Below are 20,523 nucleotides of genomic sequence, written 5' to 3'. Positions count from 1 at the left end.
AGTTCACATTCCTCTGTTTATAATGTTGTGGGGGCTGGTTTCAGCTGAAGCTGATGTGATTGGTCACTTAGTCTGCAGGGGGGCCAATTAGCTCTGATCATGTGGAAAAGAATGCTGGTTTGTTAGGAGGTCTTTCTTTACCCAACACAAACCTTAACAACTCTGGAGAAAGCCTCCAGAACTGACTTGGAGAAGGGTTGCATTTTTTCCCTCTAATCTGGACCGGTCTTTAGTAAGTTTGCATAATCTTACTTAAAAGAGTTTATTTAAAAGTTCAAAGGGATAAAATTCCCTGCAAGATTTCTTTTCAGCCGTCTTTCCTTATATAGCATGTTGAAGTGTGAGGTATTTCCTTTACTAATCTTTTTTTCCCTCCATTTCTTTGGGGACGATATCCTGGAATAAGGACTTTGTAGGTATGAATTAATGAATTGATTTTTATCAGTTTTCTTGTCATATCCCATCTCATCAGAATGGCTGTCACTAATTATAGAACTAGTAATACAGGTAATTTAGTTACCTGCAATCTTTTGGAGGTGGGGCGCAAGGAGGCAGACTCTTTTTAAAAGGCTGTGTACAGAGACTTTGAAAAAGAATAAACTTGTTTGGTACCTTGTACTTACCTTTGAGAAACACACCTATGTGAAAACCTGAAGAATTGTCTTGAGGCATGCTTCAGTGCTGTTGAGGGGCCGCTTCCCTCAGGGGTGTGGCGACGTGCAGTAAATCAGGTGGTCAGGGCTCAGGAAATTCAGCTTCATATCTAAATAGTGTTTGGCTGGAAAACATGTGTGATCCAGCTTGTAGCAACCTTGAAATGAACTGTGAGATGACTATGTAATATATGCCTTAGTGAGCAACACTTTTCTCCACGTCCATTAGCTGCTGATTTTAAAACTTGGATCAAATGTCTCAAGTAAGAGGATCTTAGGAACAAAGGCTGCGATTATTCAAAGTAAAGTCATGGAAGGCCTGCTGGAAAAATTATTAATGTAGACCAATGTAATGCTACTTAGAAAGTGAAATCCGCCTTTGTAGATTCCTTCCCTGCCCCTTACAATTAAAAAAATATATTAATTCCTTCTTTGTTTTATTAATGCCAAACATTTCAATACAAGTGCAGACACAGCACTGGAAACTTTGACCTTCAGAACTAGAGCAGGTAACAGCATAAAGGAGGGACTTGGGGTGTGATGCTGGTTTCCTGCCTGTGCTGGTAGGAATTATACTTGATATATGTCAATTGCCATCTTTCTGTTTGTGAGGGAAAAGCCAGAGTAAATACAGCGTAACACCGCCTTTCAAAAAGCAGAAGTACTGGAGTGTTACCTTCCTTGTGTCTCGAAGAGACATAGCAAGCAAGATAGTGAAGGATTTTACCAAACTTGGAAGATTCTTTCTATAATATACTCCATTTCAGAATATACTGAGGCAAGAATGATTTGGCAAAAAGACCATCAAGAAATGTCTCAAGTGAAAATATGTTCTGATTTCTAGATTTCTATAATTTAAAAGCTTGCTATAGTCTGTACACATGGATTCCTAATTGTTGACTTCTAATTGCTAATGGTATGGATAGTGTAGACCAGCTTTGGAGTGCTACCCAGGAGCATAGCACTTTCATTATGCTAGCCCGAGCAGTTAATCCATTTCTAGTTGAAGTTGCCAGGTTAGCTGAGATTAAACTGATTTTGGAACAGATGATATGCCAATTTCATTCTGAAACACACAGGCCCTCCCATCTAAACAGAATTAATTATTTCAATTGGAGATGCCTCTGAAATACCTCCTCTGTGAAGGAACATAAATGCTCCATATCTGTTTATTGTTTTTTTTAATTCAAAATTATAATGATTAAGCAAGGTGCCAAAACCAGGTAGATTATTTATTAAATTCAATTCTCTATAGCTGAAGGTGTTTGATTTTCTTTTTGGCTGAAGTAATGTAGTATATAAGATAAAACTGCACTGCCTTGTACTTGAAGACAGCAGAACCTTTGGTGGGAGTGGGATGTCCTGCCTGTGTACGTAGATCATCTCCCAACTTCAGAACTTTAGCCCTGGCTCCAGTGTTCGCTCTTTCTTCTTCTTTTTTAAATTGCATTTTGCCCCCATTACCATTTATCCCCCTTACATCCCCCTCTGCCCCACAGTCACCACACTGTTGCCCGCGTCTGTGAGTCCCTTTTCCTTTTTGTTCCATCCCCGATCCCCTAATCCCCTCCGGTGTTCTTTCTTACATAGTGCACTTAGCTTTCTTTAGAAGGTGCCTGGTGTCTTCTCAGTCCTGCATTCATGCTCACCTACTGATAGTCTTCCCTGGGGATTTCAGGCGCCAACTAGGTGTGTACCGGCGGGTGATGGAGCATACTCAAACCATATGCCTTTTCCAAAGAGGTTCTGATAATGCTCGCTGCAGCCCCTCCAGTTTCTCCCAGCCAGCCAGGAGCTGATCTGTTCTCAGGACCCATGTTAACCAATGGAGCAAGCTGTTGCCCTCAGGGGTTAGGATGGGAGAAAAGTTTAAACTGTACCCTAGCCTTCATGAGTTTTGTTTACAAGTAATTGTGGGCAGTGGGGAGGGGGTAGATACCAACACCTGATGGGATTCCCTTTCACCCTTTTGTCTGGCGTTAGAAAATATTTTTAGTGTTTATCAGAGAATATATACCTGCATAGAGCAATACAAAATTACTTGCTGGAAGAATTTGCACATAAACAAGCTTCAAAGTCTGTCCCATAATTCCACTTTTGCTTTTGGAGTTCGGGCACTTGTAAGTTCCAAGTCTCACAGCTGTAGATTGTGTTGGCTGAGCGCCTCCTTGCTCCATCTGAAGTTTTCCATAAACACCGTGTTTGGCAGCGTGTCAAACACGCACACAGGTGCCCTTTCACTGCTCTTTCTCCTTAGGAAGTCCACTCAATTAGACCAGGGTAAAACCAGTGCTGCATTTTAATTTTGTTTTATTTTCGGAAGAATCCTATTCAGACTTAATACTGTAAGACAGAAATGAGTATTTATTACCATTGGGGAAACTGTTTAGATACGTAGTACCTGTGTGTTCTAGCATCTTTTATACATCCTGAGTCACTGTGATGTAAGAACATGTATTACCCAGTATGGTTTGCTCACAAAATGGTCGTGTTTGTTACAGTGAATAGGAAAAGTACATTTTAAATTTGTGTTTACCTCCTGGAGGTCACAGACGTCTTGAAGACTGACAGAAACCTCAGGCGCTTTGCCCTGGGAAGAACCAGCACGCCAGCACGGAAGGGCTCCCAGTGCAAGGGCTCACATCCCCGCGTGCGCTGCCTGGCCGTGGGTCGGAGGCGCTTGCCGGGCGCAGGCATTTTTTCCAATTATATATTCAGTTGCATTAACTTTTAAATCATCATGTTATGAGTTAACCTGTTAAGATTTTGAAAAGGCAACTAAAATATTCGGTTGCTCAGCTTTGTCATGCTGCTGATGTTGCAGAAGGAGGAAGACTTTGGTTTTAAATGTTAAAAGCGTGTGGGTGTCCCTCACTCATTTTAGCCCTGGTCACTGTGGAATCCTAGAATATTTTAGACATGAAAGTAACTTTAGATATTATCTTCTAAGTAGCTCATGAATGACTTTGATATTTACCATTAACTTTAAATTATATCAGTAATATACAGGGGTGGGCAAAAGTAGGTTTACAGTCGTGGGACCGTAAAGTGCCGAGTTAACAAAGCTCTTGCAGTCATCAAGACGTGTGGGTCTTTCCCCAACCCTTCATTTGCCCGTTCCTGTGCAAATATATGTATTTTTTAACTCAAACTATGCAGGTGAAGTTCTCTTTAATACTCTCACTCCCCACTCAAATTTACACAGATACAAATCTCTTTTAATCTTCAGGGTATAAGAGATTGAATGTTTTAGAGGAGTTTTTGCATGTAGTGTAAATTTTAGTTGCATTGCTAGTAATTGGAAAGTATATTTCGTTAGATGGTGCTTGAAGTTATTTTTCCCCCCTCAAAGTAATTTCTAGAGATAAGTTTTTATATTGAATAAGTTGGTCTTGATGTTTTTTAATATCATTTCTGCTGGAAGATTTAACAAATTTCGTTTCATCTCTCCTTTTAGAGATGTCAGTCTCTGTCCCTAAGTTCCCTTTTAGAGCTTATTAAATTTAGACCCCAGATCTTTCTCTTTCTCCTTCAGCTTTTGTAGAATTTCTGGTTGCTTCTGATGGGCTTAATCTTTTAGTAAACCCTAGATTAGGAGTTTGAACACCTATGTTCTATTTCTGATTTGCTCACTGCTCAGCTATGTGACCTGGGGAAACTCCCTGCAGGCTCCTTTCCTCCCAGGAACAGGAGAGACCAGATGTCTGACTTCACTCCTGTGTTTTCTGTGAGGGTTAGATGAGATATATCGGCGTACTTTGTCACCTGTAAGGTATCGAGTCATTCATTTACTGTGTGTCCCTGGACTGTGGACCAGAGGCTGGGTGCTGTGTCTAAGTCCCTTCCTCCTTTTCAGTTCTGTGTCTTCAGTTGTGTTTGTCCATGGAGGAGGTACTCATGTTAATGTTTATTGGAAGGCTGAGTGCGAGTAAAACAAACAAGCAAAAAATGGTAAAGGAGTACTATTTCTCTGGGAAAATAGTACTATTTACTAAAGTTGAATATATTTATGACGTAGCAATTTCACTTCTAGGTAAATACCAACAGAATGCAAACATGCTCATCAAATTTCATATCCAACCAAGAATGTTCATAGCAACACAATTCATAACAGCAAAACAAACAAACAACTAGAAACAACCTAAACCAGCAGTAGAGAAGGGAAATATATAATGCTTTATTCATACAATGAAACCCTTCCTGTGCATTATTGCAGAACAAGCTACTGTTTGTAACAGTGTGGATGAATCTCCCTTAATGTCCAATGAAAGAAGCTAGACAAAAGTGAATCTTCCATTTTTATTAAAAAAAAAAAGTTTAAAAGCAGGCAAAACTAATCTTTGAAGATTGAAATCAAAATAGGGCTTGCTTTGGGAAGAGCTGGTTGAGAGGATGTGAAGGCTTTTGAGGGTTCCTGATACTCTTTTGCCGTTTAGAAGTCTTAAGTGGTCGTTATGTGGATATATTTGCTTTACGAAAACTCTTTGAATTGTACATTAGTGATTCATAATTAGAGTACGTTTAACAGTTTCTGAGTCTTTTTTTTTTTTTAACCCTTCCCTTGTGAAAACGACAGTGGTATCCCTAATTAGGACAGAAGTCCACCCACCATGCATTTACACACGGAATAGGCTTGGCATGTCAGAATCATGTTACTCGGGTTTTCCTTGGTTTTGCCAGAAAAGTTGTCACCTAGAGCTTTCTGTTTCCATTATTCCCTGTGTAATAAATGATACACCAGAAAAGGGCACTGCAGGTTTTAGGAATTATTTTGTAGAAACAGGTACTTCCTAACAAAATCTGAATTCCTTTGTAGTAGAATTTTTAAACTAGCACGGGCACTATAGTGTTCGTGTAAAGCCAGGTGGTTTCACGGAAATGCGTGTGCGTGCAAGACCCGCTTTCACGTTAGAGATTGGATCTTCTCTAGTCACGATGTATAGAGCAGAAGTAGAGCCAGAATTTAAAATCAGGTCTGGTGACTCCCAAGATTTTTTGTGGGGGGAGGGGTACTGTGCTCTTCTTTATCTTAAAAATTTCTCTCAAATCTTTTTTGGAACAAGAAATACCGTAAGTAGTTACTCAGAAGTTATGTGGTGCACGTTTCCCAGCAGGTTGAGAATTATGAAACAGTTTACAGTGAGTAGAAAAGCCAAAATTTTTTTTTCTGTGGTTTCCCTATTTCATTTTCCTATTCTGCCTTTAGTTTTCTTATTCCTGGATACTAATTATGAGAAGTACATGTAGGACTTGACCGTTACAAAGACACAGAAGCTGTTAGTTTAGAAAAAAATGCAAGCAATTCACCTACAGGGAAATAAAGTCAGTAAACAATAGGAAATATCTTTGATATGAAAAATTCATATTTGAGCCAAATTAGTATACCATTTTCCAACTACTAAAGTAGTAAATGTTAAAAGGTTTGACCCTTTGCGTGGGTAATAATCTGGTGGCTTATGCTCCAGCAGCAAGGTTTACCTTGTCTGTACCCATTCGTATTATTAGGGAGATGTTTAATCACAGAACAATTTGCTGTCATCGAAGAAAGCAGATTATAAGGCAGTAGGTATACTGATTGCAACTACATAAAAATATAAAGTTATGCAAAAGCTAACCACAGGCAGAGTTCTGTTTCTAGATTGAAGGATTACTAATATTCTTAGTAACCTTTTTTGTAGTTTATTTGTTAGAAAAATTATAATTTCAATTTTTGGTAAACTAAGCACTTTGCCATTAATGTGATTTTGCTTATTTGGTAGCTCCATTACAATTTCAGAGACTTAATGTAAAAGGAGATGAAAGCGAGTGTGATTGCTCTGTGTTCCCAAATCACTGTACGGTGCTGGGCACACACCTGTGACTGCATCATTACATGGGTTACAGTTCATTTCCCATCGTTTGTCAGCTTATACACATTAGGGGTTTCTTTGTTTTAGGTTTGTTCCTCCTTTGTAAGTGTGCCCACTGCATTTTAAGTCAAGTTATGTAATGAATGTGGTACTTTATAAAATGGATTGTCCTCTCTTAATTCTGAGCAAGAGAAGCCTGCAAGGCCTTCTGGCCCTTCTAACACAAGGGCAGATGTATAGAATATGTCTGTACTCGGATCCATCAAACTTGGCATTTACAGTGCACTAAGTGTGTGTTGAATGGAGCCAGAAGATTAACTTTTGAATCCTCTCTATGCCATTTAAACAGCGGTGTATGATTTTGGACAACTTTCCTGGGTTATCTTTTTGAACCTCACTATTCTCAGCTATGAAATGGGAAAAATGTCTAATACTGAGAATTGTTATAAAGATCAGGTTCGTTGAAATGTTTTTATTATCTATGGCTATGTAACAAGTGAGTGGCTGAAAGCAGCAAACATTTATTCTCTCAGTTTCTGTGGGCCGGGAGGAGCAGCTCGGCTGGGTGGTCCCGGCCTGGGTCTGCAGTCGCAGGGGCCGCCAGGGCTTCTGTCAGCCTAAGGCTCGGGGTGGGGGGGGACTTGTAGCCACTTCTCAGCTCACTCAAGCGGCGGTCGGCAGGCCTCAGCTCCTTGCCGGCGGGCTTCCCGTGCCACGGTAGCTGGGGTCCCTCGGAGAGAGGATCCCAGGAGGAAGGCCACAGTCATTTTTAACTTAGCATTGGGAGTGACATCTCATCACTTCTGGTGTATTCCGTTCATCGGGAAAGAGTCATTCTGCCCATCCCACGCCTCAGGCGTGGGGGTTACACCAAGGCCAGAGGCAGGGGGTGTTGGGGGCTCCGTTGGAGGTGGCCCACCATAATGAGGAAGCAGACAGTGTCTGCCCAGCAAAGAATGGCATCCCACATTCTAAATTATTTTATTCTTTAAAATAACTTTAATTCTTTAAGATCTTATAAAAACCTAACAACCATTTGGGCAAACAGGATTTTGAATCTTAATGAGAATGGACTATAAGAGGATGACCAAAAATTAAATTTCCTGTTTCAGAGGCCACTGTATGGTTTTGTTCTTCACTTTTAGTGTAGTTTCATGAAAAGAATTGAGGTTGTCACTGAGAGAATATGTAACTTCTATTGTTATAAACTGAGGACATTGGTATATGTTCTGGATTTTCCACTACTTCAGTATGAGATTTTATTTATATAATCTGTTGTGATTTATATATGTTAGCACATGTAGGGCGGTGGCTAAAGAATTTGCACAGTTTAGAACTTTGGTGTCCTTTGGAAGTACCAGTTTGGTTTACTTGATGTCCAGGTTATCTTTTATTGGTAATGTAGCTTTTGAGTTGCATCGGTGTTAGACGTGGCTTAGCTTTGAATTCTGTTCAAAAGCAATTTGTTGTATGCTTTTTAATATACTAGGTGCTAGAGTAAATGAAATTTTATAGCTTACAGTCTCTACTTTTGAGTTCACAATTTGTTTTGGAATAAAAGAAGTTGAAATGTTCAGATATCCTGTTTGGGCAGAACTACCAAAGTTGATTAAATTACATTATAGCATATAATTAAAAATATTGTATGCCTTAAGAAAAAAACTATGGCTGGTTAAGGAAGGATTGCCAGGATACACGGTTAAGTGCAAACAGCAAGCGTACAAAACAAGTGTAATATTTGGAGGGGGTGCTATGGCACTGTGAAGGAGGGAGCTGCGTGTGCATGCACACGTATAGCTGTGGACAGTGTGGGGAAGGCTCCATGGGAAGTTGCTGGTGGTGGTTACCTCTGGAGGAAAAGATTGAGATCTTGTGTGGGAGGAAACTGGTTCTCTTTTCATTGCATGCTTTTTTTGAATGCACATATTATTTTTGTTTAAAAAATGCCCAGTCTATGAACATTGTGCTTTAAGAAATATGTCTAATAGTCTGTGCATATATCCATGGTTTACTTATATTGCCTGAACACTGAAGTGGACACATTTGCAGAAAAGCTGAATTTGTGGGGTCAGATCTGTTTTCAAATTCCTCACTGGCTGAGGCCTATGTTTCTTTTTTATTTATAGGAAGACCAAATTTTGAGGAAGGTGGACCAACATCAGTGGGAAGAAAGCATGAATTTATACGATCAGAAAGTGACAATTGGCGTATTTTTAGAGAGGAACAAAACGGAGAAGACGAAGACGGAGGATGGCGGCTAGCTGGGTCACGGAGGGACGGGGAGAGGTGGCGGCCTCACAGTCCCGGTAAGGGTTCTGTTGAGGCTTTGGTGGGTGGGAATCGTTAGGGAATGAGTGGAAAAGATAAACTCTTGTTTTCTTTTAAATGTGGGGTCAGTATGTCATCACACTCGGTGTTGCTGCTACAAAAAATTTCAACATAAAAATTTGCAGACCTATTCAGTTGATTAAATCACTTTTATTTTTCTGGGGCAAATAGTGTGGTTTCACAGGAGGCGCCTGCCCTTAACTGCACAACAGAGGAAGGGTTTCATTTGGTTTTGTCTAACTCTTACTAAGTCTTTTTTTTTTCTCATCACGTTTTCAAACTTATAAGTGTATAATTACATGCTCATTTAAGGACATGCGGTCCACCTTAAAAATCCTCCCCCGGCATAAGAAAGGATTTATTCTTTCCATTTTTTTTTTGTCCCGAAAATGTGATTAATGCTTCTTTGAAGAATAAACTTTAAACCTAGGTCAAAATCATAATCACAAGTTCATTCTTTTGTACCTCTAAGTTTAAAAAAAGGAGAGAGAATAGTAGCGATTAGTGGTTTTATAAGTTCCTCTGTTTGACTCTTTAAGAATGCTTCCAACTGTTCTTCCCTGACATTAGATATGCTGGTAACTGAAGACACTGGTGCTTTGTGTCAAAGTTCATCCCCTGCCAAAGTGCTGATTCCACGCCTCATGATAATCAGATGCCACTGTAGTTTGAATCATGGGGTCATGCAGAACTGAAACATACAAAGAGTGTGTACATGTCTTTTGAATTTCATGTGCATAACATTTTATCTATCAACCATATGTCAAGATAGCTTACCTTTAATAGAGGACATTATAATAATGTAAACTGTTTTCATTTACTTTTTAAAGTCAAGTTAGTAGCAGAACCACCAGCCTTGGTCAGAATAAACATTCTAACAGGCATTTAGTGGTAGAAACTTTGTGAAATCAGTCTTTAGATAAAGTGAGGATGCTTTGCCCCAACTCTTCGTGACTGCCTCTTGCGCGAGTTTTCTGTCATTAGTGGGGCATTGTTTACATCACAGTTTTCTAGGCAGTTCTCATCTGTGTCCTGGGCAACCAGATGTTATCGTTCTCTTCAAGGCACAGTGGCATTTTGTGCTGAGCTTGGCTGTAAGCAGAGGGTTTGTAGACTGTGTTCCCAACAAGCATTCAGTGAGAATGGACAGGATCTGGGCCGAGCGAGAAGAAAAATTCCAGCTGATCAAAAACAAACAAGGTGAATGTTTTGGAAGATGAGCAGTGTTTCTAAGCCCAAATGTCGGATGTTGATTCTCTTAAAGGGAGTTGAACGAAGTAAAATTTCACTTTGCCCTCAAACCTCCTCAACCACAACTTAGATTTTGGATATATATTGTCTTTTTCTAAGTCTGTCTCCTAGTATTTGACTTCCATGTCAGTTTTGCCATCAATTTGATAATTTCCCAAAATTTTTTACTTACACATATTTTAAAAGATAGTTTAGGGCATATAGAGATATATGGGGTTGAAAAACACTGTAAATATGCATTTTAAAAAATGGATACTGTCACCCTGGCTGGTGTGGCTCAGTGGATTGAGTGCTGGCCTGCAAACCACAGGGTCCCCGGTTGAATTCCCAGTCAGGGCACATGCCTGGGTTTCCGGCCAGATCCCTGGTAGGAGGTGTGCAAGAGGCAGCCACACATCAATGTTTCTCTCCCTCTCTTTCTCCCTCCCTTCCCCTCTCTCTAAAAAGAAATAAATAAAATCTTTTAAAAAAATGAATACCATCCACCTTTTCAACCTAGCATATTAAAAGTTGGGTCTGATTTGATCAGTTGTTTTTAAGTTACTCTTAACATTTCTTAGATTTCAGTTAATCTTTTATTAGGATACGATTACAATTTTAAATATAATGATTTTGACTGGTTTTATCTTTTGAAAATAGTAGTGAACTAGTTCTAATGTAAGGTCTTTAAAGCAGTGGTCAATCTTAATAAGCTGTAGATATGTCTTATCTGCTACATTTACTTCCATGAATAAATTTTTTTCTCCTGTTGGTAAGACAACAGAAATACGGAATCTAGTTTTATTAAAGTAGGGTGCATATCTGGGTGTGTCTAGAGATGAGTGCACTGGGCCTGCTAAGCGCCCACTCTGGGAGCTGAACTTAAGGCGCTCAGCCCAAGGGGGCCATGAGGCAGCCGCCTAGAAGGCTAGATGCCTTTACAGGCAGTTCAGAAAGGAGTGTAGACAGAGCGCCCTGGGGTCCAGCATTTGATCATGCATACTTTTGAGTAATGACTCCGGGTTTATGTTCAAGCAGTCCGGGTATAAAATTCCTTTGTTTCACAGACAGTAGTAAATGGTGTTTTGTTGTTGTAAGTGCTAAGGGTGGGAGATACGGAAATAATGTTTTCCTTACCATTTTGTGAGTGGCTTATAAGATGATATCTGTATTTGGCATTTTAACATTTTGCCCTTTGGTTTTCATTTTAAGTTTTAGATTGCTAGTTTTAGCACATTGAGCCTCAGTAGTAAGAATACTTTGCTTTGGCCTCATTTCTTTGTGTCCTTCCCACAGAGAAAGCAGTCAAGGATAGAAAATTCTAACATGTTAAGACTTGCCTCTTTTTTTTTTTTTTTTTTTAATTAACTCTCTCAGACTCAGGCTTTTCAGATTTTACCAAGTTTCCCGTTCTTTTTTAGAAAAAAGTGCTTTAACCTAGGATCTCCTAACCTTAGGCAGTCTCTTTCTGCGGACGGTGGATATGACAGCATGCTAGGGTGGGTTTAGGAATGCCCCTGGGGTGTTGTACGGGAATAACCCCCTAGGGGAGGGGATGGGAAGGGGAGTAATAAGCTTATTACTGTGGGAAAAGCAGCAGAGGCTGCAGAATTGAGTTCTAGTTCGCTTTGCCATTTGCAAGTTACTTCTGTCAGAAATTTTGTTTTTCAAGTTATGAATTAGGATAGTGGGCTATGTAGAATCTCTGACATCCCTCAGCACAGTAATTCCATGACTTTTTGTGAATCAGAATCGCACATGGGATCTTGCCTCTTAGCAGTTAGGCATTATGATTCTGATATAAAGTAACACAGGGAGCTGTCTCACCCATAAAGAATGGTATTTTCAGAAGAAGAAAGAAAATGCTTTGAAGACCTGCCAGAAGGAAGGCACTGACTTCGTATGGAAGGATAGCCGGGGCTTAGTCTGGGCTAGGAGTGTGCTAATCAGCATTTCAGTTAGATGCCTAAAGCTATTCAAAGTAGACACTTTAAATAAAGTGCCCTTTAAAAGTGAGTTGTTTTCAGTGTGTCTTTAAAAGCTTTAGAGTCTGTTGTGGCTCAGTACTTAATGAAGATAACCACTGCGACAGTATACATATGCCAGCCTCTGAACTTCATGTAATTGGGCTAGTTTCTGTGTAGTGGGTTGATCCGTTTGAATTTGCTTTCCGTCGTAGTTTTCTCCTTTATATCCTGTCCATCATTTTCTTTTTCCAATGCTGTCACAAAGCTTTCTAAGGTCTGTGTCCTCCTCCTGACCCCAGATGGCCCTCGTTCTGCAGGCTGGCGGGAGCACATGGAACGGCGGCGAAGGTTTGAGTTTGATTTTCGAGATCGGGATGATGAACGGGGCTACCGACGGGTGCGCACGGGCAGTGGCAGCATCGACGATGACAGGGACAGCTTGCCCGAGTGGTGCTTAGAGGACGCTGAGGAGGAGATGGGCACATTTGACTCTTCTGGAGCGTTCCTCTCTCTGAAGGTAGGAAGTTGATTTTAAACGTCACGACAGGCACTGACCTATCAAATTCAAATTGCTGTTAACTTGTGTTTTTTTTCCCCTACAGAAAGTACAGAAAGAGCCTATTCCAGAAGAGCAGGAGATGGACTTCCGGCCTGTGGAGGAAGGGGAGGGGTGCTCTGACTCGGAGTGTAGCCATAATGAAGAAGCCAAAGAACCTGATAAGACAAATAAGAAAGAGGGAGAAAAGATGGATAGAATAGGAGTTGGTACGGTGCAATTTTGTCTTTGCCTTTTTTTCTGTCAAACCAAAATTCTCCTAAATTGTTAATTAAAGATTACTTCGTGTTACAGAAGCTAGTGAGGAAACACCTCAAACCTTAACATCGTCTGCTAGACCAGGTACTCCTGCAGACCACCTGCCTCAAGAAACACCGCAGTTCGAGAGGAGGGAGGAGCCCAGAACCGAGCAAACGGAAAAAGCCGAAGAAGAGAGTAGGATGGAAAATAGTTTGCCAACCAAAGTGCCCAGCAGAGGGGAAGGTACGTATGTCTGAGGGTCTTCACGCTGAAGCAGGGTTCTGCTGGGGCCGCGGTCACTGGCTGATAAGACAGGCTTCTGTTCACACCTCCTGGAACTGCCTCTGAGGGCAGATCATTAGAAAAGGTTATTTTACTGGTAACCTGGTCAAACTTTGCTTCCCATATGTGTGTCCATCCCAGAATTCAGCGAACAGAATCGGAGGCAGCAAGGTGGAGCTCAGGAGTCTCACCTCCTAGGATGTTATGACTGACCCACCCTCGGATCAGTCAAGCAATCTGGGTTTGTGATCCTCTGCAGTAGTTGGATTTTCGTATCAGACGTGTACCTTCCTTTCTGTGCCCAGAGGACACACCAAAACGCCATTGTTCAGACGAGGCCGAAAAGAACATGGAGGAATCCGTGGAATTCCCATCACCTTTGCTGTATTACAAGCTTAAAGTGTATCCCCTTCTCCAGTGCTGCTCTATTGATTTTAAACTGCTCGCACACCGTAGGCGATACCAGTGTTTATTTCCATGTTTCTTACACATACTGAAAAATGACACTGTAAGGCCTGGTGTTGGAGGGTTGATTCATTCACCATAAAAATTCACACCTTTTAACATGGCCTACGATACCTCTCGTGATTGGGCTTCTGCCTCCCTCCGAGCAGTTGCAGCAGCGGCCTCTCTCCCCTGCGTTCTCTCCCCTCGCCGTGCAGTCTGGTCGGTCCTGAGGTGCGCCTGGTTCTCTTGCCCTTGTGTCTCGTGGCACCCTGCATTCTCTGCCCCCGACACTCTCTCCCACCCCACGTCCCCAAGCTAGGTTAGGTGTCTTGTTTCTTAAATAGCATTTCTCAAATAGCGATGTGATACTATAAAGGTCTGTTTATCTTTTTGCCCAATAAACTAATATTTTGAGGTCTTGAACCAAGGATTTTTTTTCTTTTTAGTGTATAGAACAAAGCTGAATGAATGAATTCAGCAAGTATTTGAATCTTTACTCTGTATATCAGGCACTATGAGACTTGTACATTTTGAAATTTTAGGATGGGATCAAAATGTGTATTTTTGAGAAAGCTATCTCAAAATACATATGTATTTTTGAGATAGATGTGCATTAAAGATTAAAATTCTGGATTTAGGGGATAAAGTATGCGTATATCAGTAATCTGAGGCAAACAGGAACTGTGTGAACTTATGATTGGCAGACTCCTGCAGTACTTCAGGAAGTAAGTGTCTTTGAGTTTGTCTTGGAACAATAAGTAGAATGTGGAAGTGAGGAGCTGGATGAACTGGGAGAGGGCATTCTGGTACTGGGCCCTCTAGGATTGGCATGGGCAGGAATCAGCTTCTGTTTTTATTTAGATGAAGCATGGGGTGTAGAAGGAGAATGGTGGGAAGCATGGTTGGAAGGTAGCTTTGACCCCTGCATGTAGGGTGGGTGGTTGTGTTGACAGCTTCCTGCATGTGGCCTGCTGGGCTCCCAGGGAGTCATTGTGATGGAGGCAGTGCACCTGTAAAGGGAGGTGGTGGCAGACAAGATGTCAGAGTGGAAATTGGCAGGACATAGTCTTGGCTTGCGTATCAGGGCGAAGGAAAGGGAAGAGTCAGGTGAGGGAAGTGCCTGGAGAAGGTCATGCTGCTATTAGTAGAAAAAGAGTAGAGGATGAGGAGCACATCGGGAAGGGGAGAGAATAGTCAGTCTTGAAAACTGATTCTGAGGCATTGGTGAGAAATTAGGTAGAGATGGCCAGAGAGCTATTGTGAGTAAGGGCCTAAAGATGAGAAGAGGCTGGGGCCAGAGGGCGAATGAAAATGTAACATTTACATGCGCTTGTTAGGGGTGAAAAGAAAAGTGGACTGAGAACAGAACCTTGGGTGATTCCAATTTTTAGATAGGTAAGAGGAGCCAGAAAAAAAAACCCTTCAGAGGCAAATGTAGAGTGCAGGAAAATGAAGGAGGGAGAATGTTTCCAGCTTGGAAAAGGGTAGATAATGTCAGGTGCGACTTCAGAGGTCGGAGGATGAGGGCAGTATTGGATTTGGGGGCTCTAGGTCACTGCTCATCTTTGGGAGAACAGCATTGCTGGTGGGTGGGAGTGGAAGGCACAGGGGAGCAGGTGTGGATGGTGGTGAAGTGGACACAGCTCGTACAGACTGTTCTTTTAAAAAGTTTTGTGTGGGAGGAAGGGAGAGGAACAGGAATTTAGAGAAGCTGTCTGTGCTTGAGCAAACAAGGTTTCAAAGGGAAACTGCGATGGTATCTGATTAGTTGGGCCCTTTCCTTCTTACGAGGATGCACAGTGGGAGGTTAGAAATAGGAACCAGCACAGAACCTCTTTTCAGTCTGTGTTCTCGTAGAGAAGAACCTGCACTGTACAGGTAGACTCCAGGTGTTCTTCATTATCCTGCAAAATGTAATGTATTACATTAATTATGACTTGAAAAGGCACTCATCCAGATAATTGCAGATATTTTTAGTAAAGGTTTTGGTGGTGAGATATGCCGTCTCTGAGAAGGTTTGCAGTGCTTTGTTAACTGTCTCTGCTGTTCGGAGATGTGATGTAAAGCAGGGATGAGGCTGACTCCGTTTGCTTTCAAGAGGTAGACACATAACTGTTGGGTGGATGCTCTAGTGACACAGGTAGGCACCGTAGAAGGCCCTTCTGGAAACCTGTTAATCCTTCCATGTTGCCACTCTGTGGAGGTACTTCTGTCACTAGGGAGAAGTCCTGTACTTCTCCAGAAGTAGCTGCAGTGTTCGCGGCACAGCTCACATTTCTGCCCAGCCCAGTTAGCAGGCTGCTCAGCTTGACAACACAGACGTCTCCCTCACGAGGGTCCCTGTATTGAAAGGGTTTCCATCTGTCTCCATCTTTTTCCCTTCTAGAAATGGTTTCTGATGTCCAGCAGCCCCTGTCGCAGATTCCTTCAGATACAGCCTCTCCCCTCCTCATACTCCCACCGCCTCTTCCCAGTCCTGGTCCTGCCCTCCGGCCGGTTGACGCGCCGGGTGCAGGTGCTCCTGGTATGGGCAGTGTCTCCGCGGAGCCGGATGACGAAGAGGGCCTCAAACATTTGGAGCAGGTAAAAATCATGTAATTCTTTTTTATCCTTTCAAACTGCCATAGAAGTTGGAAAGCCTTAAATGAATATTCAGAAATAGGACATTTGTGCTCCAGATTTTGTGTACTGGAAAAGTTGTTTTTGTGTCTAATATTTGTATGAGTAGTTGTCTTTTAAATCAGTTCATGCTTCTAAGTTTCTGCTATGTAGTAGTTATGTCAGGTTATTTTTTGCTCTTCTGAGGTTGCCTTTAGCTGTTTGCTTTTCTTTTTTCTTTTTTCTTTGGAAATTAATGGAATGCCAAAAATGGCTAAAACAAGCAGCTGTGGATAGGTACTGTGTGTGACTGTGTCTTTTGCCTAAAGTATAACAGGGAAAACAGTCAAACTCCCAGGGTATTAGCATCTTATTCACGTTCTAGATTTTCCTAAGATTGTATATACTGTTGTTTATGTGCAAAGTAAATGACAGCTTGCTGAAGAGAAATTCTCTTCAGGGTGGGAAATGCTAAATAAAGGAAGGGGGCAACGTCTTAGTACAGCTTGCAAAAGATTTTATTGGTAATCGTATTCATTGAGCCTTTTGTTCTGTTAACACACATGCTTTTACAGGTTTAGTTCATACAACTTAGGATTGACCAATGGCTTATCAATTTTAAAAAGTATTCTTACTAGTTTGTTGATTAGAAGCCTGGGCTTTGATCTATACCAGTTTGTGTTGTAATTTTAGTTCAGTTCGCTTAATAATTTTCACTGCTCTGTAACATGGGGATGGTGCCTGTTCCGTGGTGTTGTTGGGAAAATTAAATCATCGCCTGCTGTGTTCCTTGCATGTCTTTCACAGATCAAATAGTCCCTAAAAGGCAGGCATATTTATGTGTACAAGTATTAATTTAGGATCATATGTTTCCATTTTTTGTTTTTCTGTTAGCAAGCCGAGAAGATGGTGGCTTATCTCCAAGACAGTGCACTGGATGATGAGAGACTGGCGTCGAAACTGCAAGAACACAGAGCTAAGGGAGTCTCGGTTCCATCCATGCACGAAGCCATGCAGAAGTGGTATTACAAAGATCCTCAGGGAGAAATTCAAGGTAGGCTGTTCTGTTCTGCTCTAAGGGCAGAAGTGTCTGTCCTTACCTCCAGTTTAAGGTGGTAACTAGTGTTAATTTTCATAGTCGGGCAAAAGAGTCAATGCTATATAGGCTTTATATATATATATACATAGAAGGCATTTTTATAGGCTCCTCCCATATCACTGAAATCATTCAGTGTGGGGCGGGGACTGCAGTGAAAAGAATTTGAATATGGGGTACAATATCATGCTAATATGATAGTGATGTGCAAGATTCCTGAGACCCCCCTCATTCTGGCATCCCAACTGCTTAGCTATGCAGGTGTGCTTACCTTCTCTGTACTTCGGGCTTCTTTCCATAAGCAGGTGATGGCAGCATTCTTGGAAGACTGTGGTTTAATGTTTTGCTAAAGTAGAATTGATATAAATGGTAAAAGAAACTATTAAAGATGTCTGAGGAGAGTTAGTACCATGTTATAAATTAATTTCTTAAAACATTTGTATGGCACAGAAGTTAAATTAGAATGGGGAGAGAAGATCATTTGTTGATTCTTCATTTCTGCTTTCGAAATCTTTGCTAATAACCTGAAATTGGTTGTTGAATGTCTTAGTTTCAGTTTCATGACCGTGTTTAACCAAGTGACCTCTCTCCAATGCGATGACTCCTTTTCCTCTCTCAGCCTCCTTACCCTGCTTCATTCTTCTTCCCAGCGCCTGTCTCTCCCTGGCACTACATGTATTTGTTCATGGTCTGTAAAATGTAAAGTACGTAAGAGCAGGGTTTTACGTACTTTACAGTGCATACAGATGTGTGTTTTAATTAAATTTACTTAGAGAATAATTGTTGCCTCACATACACTTGTTAGAAGTAATACAGATTCCACATACCCCTTACCCAGTTTCCCCCAGGGAGAACTGCTTGCAAAACTGTAGTACAATGTCACAACCAGAATACTGACTTAGTCAAGATTCAGGGTGTTTCCATCTCAACAGGGATCCCTCATGCTGCCCTTTTATAGACCAGTCATTCCCTTCCCACCCACTCCCCCTTCTCCTCTTCCTTAACCCCTGGCAGCCACTGATCTTTTGTTCCCCATTTCTGTATTTTGTCATTATGTGGCCCTGGCTGCTGGGGCTTGGTTGGGCGTCATCCTGCAAACTGTTAAGGTTGCTGGTTTGATTCCAGGTCAGGGCACATGCCTGGGTCGCGGATTCAGTCCCCAGTTGCGACATGTGCGGGAGGCAACCTGATGATATTTCTCTCCCTTTTCCCCTTCTCCTCTCTCTAGAATCAATTAAAAAAAAATTCAGGAGAGTAACCTGAATATTAAAGAATGTTATATAAATTGAATCATACAGTATGTTATCTTTTGGGGCTGATGTTTTAACTCAGCATGAGTCTCTGGAGATTCATTCAGGTTGTTTCATATGTCAGTAGTTTGTTTCTTTTAATTTAGTATTTCACGATACAGACATATCATGGTTTAGCTTCACTCATAAACAGCATCTGGTGTGTTCCCAGATTTTGGCTATTATAATAAAGCTATTAAACATTCATGGATAGGTTTTTATGTGAACATAGTTTCAGTCTTCTGAGATAAATATGTTTACAAGTACAATTCCTGGGTTTTATGGTGATTATATGTTCAGTATTTTAAAGAAATCACTAAACTGGTTTCCAGAAGGGCTCTACTATTTTATATTCCCACCAGCAATCGGTTAATGATCCAGATTTTCTACACCCATTACCAGATTTTATGATTTTGTTGCTATTTTTAATTGTGCCATTCTGACAAGTGTGTCATATTTCATGGTAGTTTTTAATTGCGTTTTTCTAATGGCTAAAGATGTTGAACACCTTTTTATGTGCCTTTTGCCTATTTATACTCTTCATTAAAATGTCTCTTCATTTTTTTTTTTAGATTTATTTATTTTTAGAGAAAGGGAAAGAGAGGGAGAGAAACTCAATGTGCGGTTGCCTCTCGTCCAGCCCCTACTGTGGACCTGGCCTGCTACCCAGACAAGTGCCCTAATTGGGAATTGAACCATTGACCATTTGGTTCGCAGGCCTTCACTCAATCCACTGAGCTACACCAGCCAGGGCTCTTCATGTTTTTTGCTCATGTTCTAATTGGATTGTGTTTTATTTTTGAGAGTTCTTTATATAGTCTAGACACTAGTCCTTTGTTAGATATGTGGATTGCAGATGCTTTCTCCCAATCAGTATCTTTATCCTCAACGGCCTTTCACAGAACAAAAGTATTAAATTTCACTGAAGTCCATTGATTAGTTTTATTAATGGACTGTGGTTTTGGTATTAAGTCTAAGAACTCTGCCTTTGCCTAGCTTCAGATCCCAAGATTTTTTTTTCATACCTTCCCCCAATTTATATGTTTGTTGAAAAGGTTGTCTTTCCTCCTTTGATGGCTTTTGCAACTTTGTGAAAATGTCCTTGAGCATATTTGGGTTGGTCCATTTCTGGGCTCGCTTATTGTGTCCATTGGTCTCTGTGTTTCTCTCTCCACAACACCACCGCCTTGATGACTGTAGCTGTGGAGGGCTTGTAACCATGTAGACAGGTTTCTCCTGGTTTATTTTTTTTTTCAAAGAAGTTTTTAGCTTGTCTAGTTCCTTTTTCCCTTTCATATAAATTTCAGAGTAATCTTGTCTGTATTTACCAAAAATCTTGCTGAGATTTTAATGGGAATTATATTAAATCTCAGTACTTTTTAGAAGAGAATCAGCATCTTTTCCATGTTGGGTCTTCTAATCGACAGATTTGCTGTCTCTCGATTTATTTTGATATTTGATTTCTTTTATCAGCTTTGTAGTTTTTCAGCATAGATTCGGTACCTGTTTTATTAGATTCATACCTAAGTATTTGATTTTGTTGGAGCAGTTACAAATTTTATAATATTTCAGTGTCTGTGTTTTCATTGCTCCTAAGTAGAATCGAATTTTGGATGTTCATCTTTACTCTGTGACCTTGCTGCACTCATTCGTTAGCCCTAGGAGTTGTTTTTTACTGTCGTTAGATTCCATGGGATTTTCTGCGTAGACATTTGCCATCTGCAGATAAGGACAGTTTGTTTTTCATTTCTAATTCATACATCTTTTATTTTTGTTGCACTCTTGTACCACATATTCCAGCACTGTTGAGTGAGAGGAGTGAGAGCAGGCATACTGGCCTGTGTTTCCTGTGTTTCTGTCTTAGGGGCAGCACCTTCGGTCTTTTATAATTAGGTGCAGTGTTAGCTGCTGGGTGTTTGTAGATGCTATCAAGTTGAAGTTGAAGTACCCAGTCTTTTTGGCCGTTCTTACCATGATTTGGTGTTGGA

General features: G+C 41.0%; 1 protein-coding gene across 3 annotated transcripts in view; it reads left to right on the top strand.

Annotated features, from left to right (window-relative positions):
* GIGYF2 (GRB10 interacting GYF protein 2) overlaps positions 1–20,523 on the top strand; it is a 108,667-nt gene that overhangs the window by 52,144 nt on the left and 36,000 nt on the right. For 2 of the 3 annotated variants that reach the window (XM_045845533.1, XM_045845531.1), the window contains 6 exons: positions 8,629–8,808; positions 12,327–12,544; positions 12,630–12,792; positions 12,878–13,066; positions 15,939–16,135; positions 17,045–17,204. In XM_045845533.1, coding sequence (XP_045701489.1) covers positions 8,629–8,808; positions 12,327–12,544; positions 12,630–12,792; positions 12,878–13,066; positions 15,939–16,135; positions 17,045–17,204 — 1,107 coding nt within the window. The remainder of the gene's footprint in view (positions 1–8,628; positions 8,809–12,326; positions 12,545–12,629; positions 12,793–12,877; positions 13,067–15,938; positions 16,136–17,044; positions 17,205–20,523) is intronic. The other variant, XM_045845532.1, reaches the window with a different exon arrangement.

The sequence above is a fragment of the Phyllostomus hastatus genome, unplaced genomic scaffold (assembly GCF_019186645.2).
Source record: "Phyllostomus hastatus isolate PE091 unplaced genomic scaffold, TTU_PhHast_1.1 phas_contig_477, whole genome shotgun sequence".
NCBI lineage: Eukaryota > Metazoa > Chordata > Mammalia > Chiroptera > Phyllostomidae > Phyllostomus > Phyllostomus hastatus.
Note: the sequence above shows the minus strand (reverse complement) of the source record. Positions and strands in the feature narration are given on the sequence as shown.